At 32.5% G+C, this 15,545-nt stretch overlaps 2 protein-coding genes across 5 annotated transcripts in view; both read left to right on the top strand.

Annotated features, from left to right (window-relative positions):
* Positions 1-222: 222 nt before the first annotated feature.
* Positions 223-15,545, top strand: part of LOC134694181 (uncharacterized) — a 60,316-nt gene continuing 44,993 nt past the window's right edge. The window contains exons 1-5 of one of the 2 annotated variants that reach the window (XM_063555181.1): positions 223-331; positions 1,517-1,755; positions 3,600-3,741; positions 5,170-5,298; positions 6,181-6,720. In XM_063555181.1, the coding sequence (XP_063411251.1) occupies positions 271-331; positions 1,517-1,755; positions 3,600-3,741; positions 5,170-5,298; positions 6,181-6,209 (600 nt within the window). In that variant the 5' untranslated portion in view covers positions 223-270 and the 3' untranslated portion in view covers positions 6,210-6,720. Of the gene's footprint in view, positions 332-1,516; positions 1,756-3,599; positions 3,742-5,169; positions 5,299-6,180; positions 6,721-15,545 lie in introns of those variants that run through there. The other variant, XM_063555189.1, reaches the window with a different exon arrangement.
* LOC134694127 (uncharacterized) overlaps positions 14,070-15,545 on the top strand; it is a 67,873-nt gene continuing 66,397 nt past the window's right edge. For 2 of the 3 annotated variants that reach the window (XM_063555152.1, XM_063555146.1), the window contains exon 1: positions 14,070-14,145. The gene's annotated coding sequence lies outside the window, so the exon portion shown is untranslated. The remainder of the gene's footprint in view (positions 14,146-15,545) is intronic. The other variant, XM_063555172.1, reaches the window with a different exon arrangement.

Below are 15,545 nucleotides of genomic sequence, written 5' to 3'. Positions count from 1 at the left end.
CACATTTTGTTGTTATTTTATATATAACCCTATCGTTTAGCAGGCGGAAATGTATTACTGAAATATATCGTCTGTGTACAATTATGAATAAGGTTTCTTTTTCTTGTGCTATTACTGCTTTTGAATCGGGATATATATGGTTAAATACCCTTTATCCTTGGTTTGAATCCCCTTTTAAAATGGCTGGATCGTTGTATAGCTATTAATTGCAATTTTCTCCTCCAGAATCTTACAGAAGAGGCAGAATGACGTAATTGGGCATATACAGATATGATTTATACCATCCTAGTCTTACTTCTTTCAATTATATGTTGTTGTCAAGCAACTACTTGTAAGTCACATAATTAATACATTACTCACATTATATTACACTAGTTCTTTTTATATTAAATAACTAGCATGAATAGTGAATAATACAGAATAATTACATGATCAACAATTATACTAGTATATGCGTACGCTAAAACTTTCAAATCATAAAGTTCTGTCACTTATTAAGGTGATCGTTATACAGATCAAAAAATTGAAAACAATACTTAGTATGTCATGCGTCTTGGGTACTTTTCTGAATTTACCTTCATCAGAATTACTCAAAGCTGAATATTTGAAAGCTAATGATGGTAGAACAATCGAAACAGTTGAAGACATGACCAAAAAAAACCTGAGAAAGACTAAATAAATGTAATTTGTTGACGTGTTATAGAATACTCGATTACACTTTTAATAGTCCTTGTACTTGACTTTTTTTATATATTATATGTATCTTGTATCGATCCTCAAATCATGGCATAATCTTTAAATTCTTGAAACTGTTCCTATATAGTAGATGTAGAAGTAGAAGTAATTATTATATAAAAGGAACACTAATTGCCAAATTCATATTAACCGATTTGACTCAAATTTTCAAAATTTATTTATAACAAATGAATGTTAAACATTTTTCAAAACTATCAAAAGTATAAAATAAACTATTTACAGGACATGGTCTCAATAAGATGTAGCTACGTTTCGTATGAATTTTAGCCAAGACGCCATATAATTTACTACCGAGTTGACCTTCTGGAATACTGCTTTCTCAACAAATGCTAAGACAGGGCTATGAATCAATCAAATTAAGGTCATCCCTCAAGAAATTTTACGGTCGCCATCATGAGGTGATTGGCCATTATGACAAAAGTGTGTCAGAAATCATATCTGATATTCTTCCTCAGTCACATTAACCTTCCATCATTACCGGAATAAACAAAGAAATAACACGACAGGTGCCATATACGGTGCCGGAAATGCTTACCCTTCCGGAGCAGCTGGTTTCACTCCCAGTTTTTAGTGGAGTTTGTGTTGTTTCTTAATTATTGATGTAAATGTCCTTTGGTTTTGTGAGTCTTTGTTTACTCCTTGGTTTTGATTGTTATTGTTTTCTATGACCATATAAGCGATGTAAACATACATATAAATAGATTAAGCAATTCGTGCAATTGGAATTTTATAGTTTTATAGTTTTGTGTGCATTTTACAGATACATTCGGTAAGAACTGCTCAGTTATTCTTGAACGCATACATGACCACGCAGATATATTTGTTAAGTATGATGGCGAACAACTTCATGAGACCTGTAATGACATGTCGTTTTCTGGTTTTGACGAAGATAGCCCTGGTGATGAATACAGAGTATGTGTGACTCCCGAATATTATGAAGATCCGGATTGTGCAGTTACATTGACATATCGTAAATCCTATAGAGGATCTCCGCTTAAGGTATACATAAAAAACGGATCATATTAACCAGGTTGAACAAGCTTACAGAACATGTACGTAGCCATTTTTTTGGATTAATTATCTGGATGTCAATAAGCCTAAATTTGCAATGGTGTAAGGCTGGCGTTAGCATATAGCAACTACATAAAAAAGAAGATGTGGTATAATTGCCAATAAGACAACTCTCGACAAGAGACCAATTGAGAGAGAAATTAACAACTATAGGTCAGTGTAGTGAGTGTACGGCCTTCAACAATGAGCAAAGCTCACACCGCATAGTCAGCTTTAAAATGCACCGAATTGACAAATGTAAAACAATTCAAACGACAAAAATAACGGCCTAGTTTATGTACAAAAAATGAACGAAAAACAAATATGTTACACATAACAAACGACAATCACTGAATTACAGACTCCTAATTTAGAACAGGCACATACAAACAGAATGTGGCGGTGTTAAACGTGTTAGCGGGATTCCAATCCTCCCCTAAACTAGGACAGTGATGTAACAGTACAACATAAGAACAAACTAAAATTCAGTTGAAAAAGGCTTAACTCATCAGATGGTTACAAATACAAATATTACACAGAGTGGACGTGGCAGGGTACTTGTTTATCCCAACAACAAAAAGAGTACTCGTAATTACGGAGAGCAAGTTGCAAGCCACTTACATCTAATAAAAAATAATCGTGTATTTAAGACTTAATTATCAATCAGTACACCTCCAACATCTAATTGAATTAGCGTAAAAACGTCATAAACAGTCCGAGAAAAACATGATCTTGTGGAATGCCAAGATACAGGTATCGACAGATTGTAGATCCATGAATGTGTTTATGTAAATAACAATGCTATTTAGTTTGCTTTTAATTTACTAATAACAAAATCAATATTAATACTAATCAAAACAATATTCAATGATATAATTAATGGGTTGAGTTGGTAACCTTTCAGAATAAGTTTATTTAAAGGATGTTTATCTAAAATTAGAAGAAAATTAAAAGATGTGGTGTGATTTCCAATGAGACAACTCTCCACTATATACCATGATATGTCATACTAAGAAGCTAACAACTGCAGATCTTTTATATAAGTGGGAGTCATTACCTGTTTGAAAACACATCCCAAACACGTGAGCCATACAAGTCGTCTTCAATTATTTTTTTATTTTTTTTAGCTCACCTAGCCCAGAGGGCAAACTGAGTTTTTCTCATCATTTGGCATCCGTCGTCATCCACTGAAACTACTGACCAACTAAAAACAATCTTGGCCTAAATCATCCTTAGTGTATCTAAATGTGTCCGATGACCCCGGCCATCGACCAAGATGGTTGCCATGGCTAAAAGTAAATCATGGGGGTAAAATGCAGTTTTTGGTTATATATCTAAAACTAGAACATTTACAGCAAATCTGACATCAGGCTAAAAGGTTTATTAGGTTAAGATCTATCTGCCCTGGAATTTGCAGACGCATCAGATAATCCGTTGTTGGGTTCCCTTTAATGGTAATTCTAATAATATTTTGCAGTTTTTGGTTTTTATCTTAAATAATTATTATAAAAGATAGAAATAAAAAGTAAACAGCAATAATGTTAAGCAAAGAAAGATCCACAAATAGGTCAACAAGACCAAAATAGTAATTTTACTCCTTAAGGGGTAATTGCCCTTTATAGTCATTTTAAACAATCTGTTATTATTTCTTGTTATCCTCTGCTATGCTTTTGAAAGCTAATTTTACTAAGACAAGCTTGGTCCGTTATTCTTTTTAATAAAGAAATACGTATGCTATTTGAGTCAGAAATAATGTATTAAGTATGTATGATATGTGTCTTATACATTTTTAGACTTATAAATGCGACAGTAAACCAGATTCTAGGTATTGTGGCAAAGGGAAAGATGCTTTATTCATCGACGTTAAACTGCTGGCGGTCATGACAAGAGATGTGAGATTTAAACTACAGGTGGAGGCTGAACTGACTTTTAACTGTAAGCAATTTAAATGAAAACAAAATAGAATATTTAGCCTTGAAACTATAGTCCCTATATCTGTAAACGTAATTAAAAAAACACAGTGTATATATGTCTAACTATGACAGGGTGATATCACTTAGACCGAGGTCACAACAAATGTCGTTCTCCAGTTTTGAAATTCACAATCTAATCGTTCGTGACGATCCAAATAAACTGGTTCAAAAGGGAGAAATCGTGACGACAAATAAAGACATAAGAATGCCAAAAAAAATAATTACGTTTTGCTATAATTCAAATACAATGATTGTCATGTGACAATTTTATCAATTTTAACTAAAAATTCACGATGAACATTGACATGATGCCTTTGTGGAGTAGAGCGACATGCGCATGTCAAGAAATTGCCTCCTTTGAAATTCTGTAAACACCCCAAAGAGCAAATTACATGGATGATTAATATTGACCATTTGGTATATGGCCGTGTTATAAGCGACACGTACATGAAGGTTATAAATTAATTTCTTGAATGAAATCAAATCTTTAGCTACTAAAGACTGCGGTAGGGGGTCGACCGGAATTTTTAGAGAGGATTTCTTGGCATGTAACAGATAGAAAACTCAGGGTTAAAAATCATAGAACAGAAAAGGGGCAGTGGCAAATATTTCATGTATTTTCTTAACACCGAGAGAATAGACAACTTTCGAGTTCGATGCATTTCCGTCAAAAACTTTGGTTTTAGTGAACTTCAGTCGCCCGATTAGGAACGTCATCACTCCCGTTCCGATGTTGTACCAATGTCGAGCGAGTGGTTGGAAAACTATTAAGTTATATTGCACGAATTATGCAGCAAATTAAATTCTCATAATTGACATTCAGCAGCGCTGTTATTGGGATATTGTGATTAAGTACCTACTGAACAAACTTTATTTATAGTTTATCCTGTACAATGACGACCACTAAGACGTTTGATGAACCTTTAATAATGCAGGGATACAGGCGATCCCCTCTATCTGGTAAAAGACGTTACAAAGGCGCTCATAATTGACGATTTTTTTTCCGGTGACGGATGAACGCGAAAGTGGTCTATTACCCCGGCACCCTTCTTATTTGTGACTTCGGACTTTATGATTTAAATTGTAGTTTCACTTTCCATATTCGGTATTTATTCAAATGTAAGCTCCACGTGGCAGGATTATAGTATCTTGTAGGACAGTGGTATTGACTGCGACAGCGATAATGACCTCGCCTACGGCTCAGTCATTATCGCTACTAGTATCTTAGTCAATACCACTGTCCCGTGAGCAGTCCATATATCACGATAATGACCAGTCTTTCAAGAACTATTATATAAATCTTACTTTGTTTAAGAAAATATGCTTTTTACCATGGTTGTGTATTCAAAGGGTTTAAAGAACATCGTATTAGAATTATTAACTTTTCCAGATAATTCCTTTGTTGCGGCGGTTCTTGGTGGAGTAATTGGTGGATTTGTAATTATATGTATCGTTACGGGAGTCATTATATTTAAGACCTGTAAAAGGAAAAGATCACAAGGACAAGTGTTAAATCCAGGTTAATACAATAATGGAGATGTTAATTTCACAGCAATACGAGACAAATGTTATATACTTTTAAAGGAATACATTGGTTGATATCTTATAAGGTGGTTGATGTCTTATAAGGTGTTTGATACTTAAAAAAAATTATCATATACAACTTATCATAATCATGTACCGACAATAATCGTTTACTCTTGTGACGTGACGTTTACTCTTGTGACGTGACGTTATATAGCTTATAGGTTTGATATACTGCAGGTACCAAAATCAGTTTAAAAACCGTTGATACTGTGTTTCTTAAACCAATGAGCTCTAAACATTTAGAAACATTTGAGGTAAAAAAAATCTATGTAATCATTGTATAAAATTATAAGGGTCTATAATTGGATTAATAAAGAATTTCAATTTCTATAATGGGAGAAAAATCTATCAGGAAAAAAACCTAACATAGTAGAAGTAGCAAGACTATACTAGTTTAGAATAGCATATAATAAAAAAATATTTATGACAAGTACCAAAACAAAATTGTGAGTGAACACAAATGTTTTCTGGTAAAATACATGTATTGTCAATTCATGTTAATGGTTTAAAATTTCGTACCAGCCCGATATGGAAAATGCTTTGTATAATGACCGCAACCACCTCCCCCTTTTGTACGGCGTATCAGCCAATTAGTGCTCTTCCGTCTGTACTAGTCAGCATGGCTAAACACGAGAAAATCTATAATAATCTTAAATCAGATAGCTATAGAGAGCGCAAACGATAGAGATTTTTTTAAAGTTATTATCTGGTATACTATGGTTTAAATAATAAATGTTCCAGTAATAAAATATGCATATTGGTACGAACATGAGTTTTGATAAATGCATTATGTTTATAATTGCTTTTATTTCAGTGAACCGAACTGAGCGCGAGGTTTTGTGATGACAGAAAGTTGACTTATTATCGACTGAAGGGTCGCTTCCAATTATACAGACAACAACAACATATTTAATTGATGATATTTTTTTTATGTAAAACTAGGTGCATTATAATTTAGATTGATACTTGTAAATTATAGTTGAGATGATCAATGAATTTTTGATAATCTGTTAATCGCTATTTAACCTAGGACGATGTTGTCAATTTCGTTAGCTTTGCCTCGCGCCTGCTTAGTTACTAGCGATAAGTTTCGATCTCAAGCGAGTAGCATGATATAAAAATTATCACACAAAAAAAAGATCAAAGGAAAAATGCACAAAATAGCGATAAACAAGAATGTGTCTCAAGTACACGGATGCCCCACTCGCACCATCATTTTCTAGGTTCAATGGACCGTGAATTTGGCATTAAGATTAGAAAGATCATATCGTCTCTCGTACATCTGTACAGATTGGCTTATGTTTACAAAATGTACCTTTTATAAATGTATTGTGTAATTTTATACATAAGGTGAGACGTAAATAAAAAAAATATTGAATTGAATTGAATTATCATAAGGATCATGTGTAGTGAGTTTTAAGTTGATTGGACTTCAACTTTACAAAAAATACTTATAATCTGAAGTGGGACGAACGAACAGACGGACGAACGGACCCACAAACCAGAAAACATAATGCCCCTCTACTACCGTAGGTGGGGCATAAAAATATGTATAAGAAGCATCAACAAAGGTAAACAGATATGATGTGATTGAACTTTTATTGTTTACTGAAAAGGGCTCTTACTAAGATAACTACTTTACACCAAAGACTTTTCCTGAATCATTCTGTTTTTATTTAAAAAAATTTCAGCAGTATTAAACTTCGCTAAAATATTCTTTTGCAATATGTGTGATGCCATGTCCGTAGTCTATGTTACGTTTAGGAGCATTATTGCATAGTGTCTTTATAAAAGAAGGTTATAAGATACCAAGTAGACATTCAATCGCATAAGTCGTAAATAAACTGACAATGCCATGGCAAAAAGGACCAACAGACAAACAACAGTACACAAAACACAATATAGAAAACTAAAGACTAAGAAAAGTGAACCTCATCAATAACGGGTGCTGATTTCAGGTGTCCAGGAAGGGAAGGCAGATCCTGCTTCACATGTGACTTCCGTCGTACTGGTCATGTAGTCAAACCCGAAAACATTTTAATTCGATTGGTCACAATAGGATTAAGGGGACAGGGCTCTAGTTACGACATATATATATCATAGTCATAAAACTCTGGAATGACAAATCAGAAAATCTGACGGTCTTCACCCTATAACTTCGGAATGACAGATCAGAAAATCGGACGGTTATCTTCCTGTTCATAACTATAAAATGACAAATCAGAAAATCAGACGGTTATCTTCTGAATCATATATCGCTGGAATGACAGATCAGAAAATCGGACGATTATCTTTTTATAACTCTGGAAGGACAGATCAGAAAATCAGATGGTTATCTTTTTATAACTCTGAAAAGACAGATCAGAAAATCAGACGGTTATCTTTTTATAACTCTGAAATGACAGATCAGAAAATCAGACGGTTATCTTTTTTTAACTCTGAAATGGCAGATCAGAAAATCAGACGGTTACCTTTTTATAGCTCTGGAATGGCAGATCAGAAAATCAGACGGTTATCTTCATATAACTCTGGAAAGACAGATCAGAAAATCAGACGGTTATCTTTTTATAACTCTGGAATGGCAGATCAGAAAATCAGACGGTTATCTTCATATAACTCTGGAAAGACAGATCAGAACATCGGACGGTTATCTTTTTATAACTCTGGAAAGACAGATCAGAAAATCAGACGGTTATCTTTTTATAACTCTGAAAAGACAGATCAGAAAATCAGACGGTTATCTTCATATGACTCTGGAAAGATAGATCAGAAAAACAGATGGTTATCTTCATATAACTCTGGAATAACAGATCAGAAAAACTTAATACATATAAAGATCCCGTTTGTGTATATGATAAAAGTGTGGTGTTAAAAGCTCGTCTTAGACGGGACGTAACATAGTATTGTAACCTATCAGTTCGGGTGTCCATTACTTTTTCGTCCAAAATTTTAAATTTGCTCTTACCAATGACAATAAAATTCTTTTGCAACATTTGGATGGATATAAAGAATCCTTTTTAGATATTTGAATACTTTTGAGTGTCATACCTGAGCCATGGGATCTTTACCGTCAGATTTAAGAAATTTGTTCACACTTCCGCCAAACTGCTTGGGTTGATTTCCATAAAACTTAACGCTTCTCATTCTGTTTTAGGGGGTGATAGATTGAAGCCTCATTTCGATTTTGATAAATTCTTGGTTGACCTTGCACAGTTGCGAGACTTCAACACTCAGATTTAATTAATATAATTATTGCATGTATTGTACCATAAGTTGAGTATGCTTGAAACTGTTCTACAGTTGCTGAAATAAGAGAAGGAAGCACATCGATCTATTTAGAATTTTCAGATCTGTCATTTCAGAGCTATAAGGATTCGCGTAAATTTAATGTTATTATCATGCTGTAAACAATATTAGTTATTTACTGCACCACATCAATTGATATTTATTTCATAACCTAAGCTAAAAGTAAAAAAAAAAATGTTATACATAAACGCACTCGCAAATTACAACGTCGCCATCGAAATACAAAAAAGATCCAAAACACAGTTATTTCAAAGAATCTGTAGAAATACTCTTACAGTGTGTATTCTGTTAGAATATACTTGATAAATATACAAACGAACATGTTAGATAATGTTATCCAATAAGCCTAGCAGGAAATCTCCTGGCTACTAGGCTATAATGAAATTCATGCGCTTAAACAGATAAAATGTGTTTATGCATCTAGACAAGTTACGCCTTTTTCGACTGATTTTTATAGTTCGTTATGTTGTACTGTTATACCACCGTCCAATGTGAGGGGGGGGTGGTTCCACTAACATGTTTAACCCCGCCACATTATTAATGTATGTGCCTGTCCCAAGTCAGGAGCCTGTAATTCAGTGGTTGTCGTTTGTTTATGGTTACATATATGATTTTCGTTCATTTTTTTATATATAAATAAAGCCGTTATTTTTCTCGTTTGAATTGTTTTACATTCAATTTGTCATTTCGGGGCCTTTTAAAGCTGACTATGCGTCATGGGCTTTGTTCATTGTTGAAGGCTGTATGGTGACCTATAGTTGTGAATTTCCGTGTCATTTTGGTCTCTTGTGGACGGTTGTCTCATTGGCAATCATACCACATCTTCTTTTTTTATATTATAATATACTAAAACGTACATGTATATCCAAATTAAAATAAAGTCTGAAAATGAAAAAAAAAAATGCATATGCCATCTTATTATCACCAACGAAGATTGAGGACTGTTATATAACCCGATACAAACATAAACCTATTATAAACAAATAGATAGCTTATTCGGGCAATTGAATTTTCGCACTGACAATGACACGAATTGTTCAATACAAGACAAGAAAAAAAAACATCATGAAGAAAGGGAATATCATTCACTCACATTACATGTTCGAAGAAAACAAATAATATAGCCATCTTTGGTGTTCCCTTCTTTATCGTATAAGGTTTCACTGGCACTTTTTCTAGCTGAACACACCTAGTTCAATTGTTCTCATCACATTAACGAATTATTGACCCTAAATAAATAGATAAAAGGCAAACAAAGTTAGACGAAATCAAAGGAATAAGAGATAACATTGTGTATCGTTGATGCGTGTCAAAAACTTACGCATCCTTAAATTACTGTGCTTTTTAACATATAAAGTATATTTAGTTTGTGGGCGATATCCTCATGTAAATCAACATTCTTGCGTGATATTTCGAAATAAGCAATAAATGTTATGGAGGGCCAAGTTTTCATTTAATTTAGGACAAAAATTGATATAGTATAAAAAAGTGTTCGTGTGTGCTTCCGTGAGTGAATGAGTGAGAGCTACACAACATTATTGTTTTATGTTAAGTGCCATGTTTGTATGAATTTCGAACGACTTGATATCTTTCAATAATTAGTTTTCCTGTAAAAACTCTTGCATGTTCACTCATAACATTATATAGTCAAATTCAAACTAGTTATACATATATAAGTTTGGAAATTCATAGGTTTTCAGCTCAGCCAATCATAACTTTAAGCTACCTTGTACGTTCGTCCACATATACGTTTTAAAAAAATGTATATAATTGAATGTGAATCATGTTTACCTTCTTGGTAAATGATTATCTTATTGACGGTAAGGCACCATGAATGTTATTATGAGAACAATTGAACTAGGCTGGTGCAGCTGATATAATTGAAAGTTAAACAAGAGTAAACCACTTGAGTGTCTGATTCGATACACAATTATTTGGTTATTATACAAGTAAAACGATTATTGAAGTATTGTTTTAATCCTCAATAAAATCAAACAGAAATTGAAAAATTTAATTACACGAATTAGCTATCCTTTTGTATATAGGTTATGTTTATGTTGATATTGGGTTATATAACCGTCGTCGATCTTCGGAAGGTCACCTCGATGGTTGTCATATAGACTAAAATACTTACACGAAATGCTAATACATATTCGAGTTAAGCATTTTTGCAGACTTTTCTTATTTGGATATACGTTTTAGTATAGGTTATAAGTCAAATCTGAGAATTTGAGTCAAATCAGTTTGACAGATAGTGCCCATTTAACATGACTTTTGAAAGTTTATAAACGGCATTTTATTTGAACATTTAGTTTAAGATATTTTCTTTACACAATGAAGAAGATAGACTTGCTATAATGTCCCTTCCTAATCATTTTGTTTACAATAATTTTGCCCCTTTAATAATTTTAAAATACCATTATACTGACATTCGCAGGAACAAACTCAAGCTAGCAGTCACTCGCTTTTACGGATTTTTTATATATAGGTAAAAATCCTTGCCCACCATACTTTGTGCACAAAAAATAAACCTTTCGTCCAATCAAAAGTAAGCGACATACATTTGTTTAGTTATAGAATGTTTTGTAAAATAGATTTGTTTGATTTAAAAATATTATATTAGGCCACACCAATTTGATTCCTTGTTCGACAGACCCGCCCGCACCTATTTTTTTCAAAACAGATTTTTTTTATTTTTATTATATTCCCGCTTCCCGCATCCGGAAATGAAATCATGTCCATTTCCCGCACCGTTTTTTTGTAAATATTACAATAGACAATAGACAATATTTTATTCGCACAAACACATTTACATTAAATGGTTATGGCATACAAAATTAAGACAATAAACTTACAATAGTTAAATTGATTACAATTATATTAGAGTGACAGTGGTATTCACAGCAAAGAAGAAAAAGGCTATAAATATCAACAGTTAACACATTATTAATGTTCATGAACAATTGAAAAAAGAACACAAACAAAAAATAGGTTGGCATTGCATATTAAAAGAAATACAAGTTATACAGATGTTCTTAATAAAAGACAATCATTAATATACTTTATGGTGATTTTTATAATGACTGGTAGACTGCTATTTAAAAGTACAGTCAAATGCTTAAGTGTTATAGTGGACTGCAATTTAATAAAATTGAAATTAAGATTTTTATTAATATTTTGTATATAGGTATCCCTTAATGATGTATAGCATGGACAGATTGAGAAGAAATGGTATTCATCCTCAATTTCTTGTCTGTTACAGGATAAGCAAATGCGTTTACTTCTTTCAATGTTGGTATAACGCCCTCTTTCAATTGCTAGGGAATGTGCACTTAGTTTAAATTTACTGAAAACTGATCGGTCAGTTTTGAATTTACATATATCAATATATGGGGCCTTTTTCTAATTCTTTTAGTATGACAAAAGAAATTTAATTTTTCACATTTATTGATAGAACAATTTATAATTTGATAAGCCTGGTCATAGATTCTTTGTTGGATACTATTTATGTGAAGATAAAGATCTCAACATTTGTTTTTTAAAATCACAGTCTAGCCTTTATATAACGATGTTAAACCTATCAGCACCCCACAACACTGTAAATATCTGCGAGAATATTTGTTTCAGCATGAAACCAATTTATTTCAAGCGGTAGTGCTCCGATGTAAATAGAAATACCAGTACAGAACAAAACGTTGGTTTCTTTCCCCCTAACTTATAGTCCCTATAAAAAAATGTTCGTTGTTAAAATAAAGTACAAAGAACTTCTGAAGGATTTGCCTTTAACTGCAATTATAATGTATGGTGACGGTCATATCCGCTGCAGGTTTGTGCACCTGTCCTGGTTGACTTAGAGACCTATCGTTCAGCAGTTATCGTTTGTTGATGTGGTTCATGTTCGAATTGTGTACAATACTAAGTTATGGTCCCTTATAGCTTGCTGGTTGGTCTTGATCAAAGCACTGTGTAAAAGGCCGTACTTTGACCTATGTTTGTTATTATCAGGTTGGGACCAACCCTTCCTCAGACAAGGGCCTTGAAGGGGTCATTTTACCATGTTTACTGTTCAGTCTGTTGTAGAAAAGAAAAAAAATACTAAGGATTTTGTAAAGTGCTACTGTAAAAAACCTTTGACAACTTATAATTTTTTACTCAAAAAGAGGAGAAATACATTATATTTTAAACAACTATTCTGAAAGAGGGATTGGTCCACTAATATTAAACTGTTAAAGTAAATGTGTTAACATGGTTAAAGTCCAGGAATATTACAAAATTCTTGTACATGTTTTGACCATTTAATACCAAATATTATAGTTCTTTAGGAAAATATAAGCCCTTTTGTACTTAGTGTTTTTACAAAAAAATATATTATAACTACCCCTCATAAAAGGGATATTTATAACATTAAGGGGTTGTTCTGAACCTGATTATGACTTGGATGGAGAATTGTCTCATTGTCAGTCACCCATACATCGACCAGATTTAATTATTCAATTATTTCTTGTTGAACAGGGAAAAAATACTTCATAAATTAAAGAAATGTCAAGGTACAAGTGATAAATCAAGTTTTAATATAGTCGAAACCTACTACTTTATGTTTACAAAAAAAAATTATAATCGCTCGCCTTTACTCTTTAAGCTTCGCCTCAAAAATTTGCAAATTAAATATTTTTTTATTAAAATTTTCAAATCGCTCGCTCGCCCCAATTTTTGGAGTCCAAAAATCCGTAGAACAAAAAATTAAATTGGTGAGGCCTAAGAAATAAATAAAAGATAGGGAGTTGTAGCAAGTCTATAAAGAAGAGTGTGAGTAGCTGGACTACAATATTTGCTGAGAAATGCAGTTAAGATGTAACTGAATTTTTTACTTTATTGATTCGAACTGTAAATTAACAAAAAGGTTATTCATGTATAAATTACCGCATGATTTATATTCATATTCACAATTACAAAACTTATACAATATCTACCATTTCATCGTCATATTGTGTCATCTAATTAGGGGGGATATAACCTTTGTTTTGGACTCCGGGATCGGGTGCTTTTTCCGAATTTCGGGTTGTGTTTCTTTTAATTCGGGACCTCGGGATTTCGTATTTTTGAGCCCAGAATTTCGTGATCACGACCCCTCCAACCCTCCGTCTCTAATGTCTATAACACAATTTAATTATTATTATTTCAAAAAATATATAGAAAAAAATCGTTGTACCACTAGATCGAATCAATAAATGAAATGGTTGAAAAGAAAGTCATGCATTAATTATGTTTTTATTAATCTCGCACTGACAATGACATGAATTCTTGAATACAAGACAAGACAAGACAATGAATCATCAAGAAATAGACGTCTTATTACATGATTACGTAGAAGTCAAATAAAATAGCCACCCTTGGTGTTCCATACTTTAATCAGTTGTGTGTGTATTGATCATTTACCTGAGTGTTTACTAGTTTATCATTGATTCTGTAACGGGTATGTACAAGTGAAGTATATAGTATATTAGTTAAAACAATGTAGTTCATCAGCACAACAACATCACATTTTGTATTTATTTTCCAGTGATACATAATGATCATGATTCTACAATGAAAATCAACGCAACTTTAAAGAATACATGATTGGTCATAAAGAAGCCAAATTCATGATTCAAACTTTGAATCATAATATATATATATGATTTGGTCATAAAGAAGCCATATTCATGATTCAAACTTTGATTCAAACTTTGAATCTGGAATTTGGCTTCTTTATAACCAAATCATATATATCTTTCAAGTTGATGAAACTTTCAAATTTGATTCATAAAAATTATTAACACTTCAAATATCACACAGGAAACAATGTATTTTACGTGAAATATGAGATTTGGGATCAGTGTTATCTGATTATAACCATGACATGACCTTTACGGATTGATGATTGGCTAGTGATTGAGGGCTAAATATACATGTAGACAAAAATAGACAGGTAATATAATTAGCACGTGTTATATTGTTATGAACCAGTTATTTTAAAATAAATCTTTAGAATTTCATGGATTTATGATTTCATTTGCTTGAAAATTCATTCAAGCATAATTATATACAAATAAAATGTATGGTTTCAAAAAAACGAAGATGTGTGCATGCTTTATGTAAATTTATAGAAAACCTTTTAAATCTGTGTTTAAAAGCCAACACAAACTCCTTTGTACGAATCATTAAACCTATCAAGTGGAAAGAAGAAGAAAAAAATGAACATAAATTAATGCTCCTCACTTCCACGGTTTTGTGACGAACGTTGTACTTTGACCTGTAATTGTTTCCTTTTTACACATTCTCAGTCAAGATCCTATACTTCGTCAAAATTATCTCCCCCATTACGCAAGTTCATTTTCACAATCGTAGAAATGGAAGCCATTGTAGGGATGAAGCGCTACCAATTTTGCTGTTGGAAACTGATAAATTTATCCACATTACACCAGTACGATCCTTATATGTCAGTTGCATTTTAAAAAAATGCACTCGATTTTCTCTTTTCGATACTATTTTAACCCTTTTTTTTGGATTTGTTTTTGAGTCACAGAAGAGCAGACACGAAAATTACTGAACTAATAGATTGATATGTTTTACGTCCGTGGTAATTTTTTAAAAGAAATTGGAGGATATGCATTTTCTAGATCCAACTTGAAAGATATAACTATGTCGTCGACTTGATATCCAATTGTTCTGCTTAACTATACTAGATAAATTGAAAACCTATGCAAATTTTTAAAAATTGTAATTTTGTTTGTTTCTATTAACTTTTATTTTTTTTGTCACTAAAGTAAACATTACAGTACACATTTATCACCTTCTCTAACAAAGAGCTTCGGTTCTTTTGTTCTATTTCAA

Source organism: Mytilus trossulus, chromosome 1 (genome assembly GCF_036588685.1).
Source record: "Mytilus trossulus isolate FHL-02 chromosome 1, PNRI_Mtr1.1.1.hap1, whole genome shotgun sequence".
Classification (NCBI taxonomy): domain Eukaryota; kingdom Metazoa; phylum Mollusca; class Bivalvia; order Mytilida; family Mytilidae; genus Mytilus; species Mytilus trossulus.
Note: the sequence above shows the minus strand (reverse complement) of the source record. Positions and strands in the feature narration are given on the sequence as shown.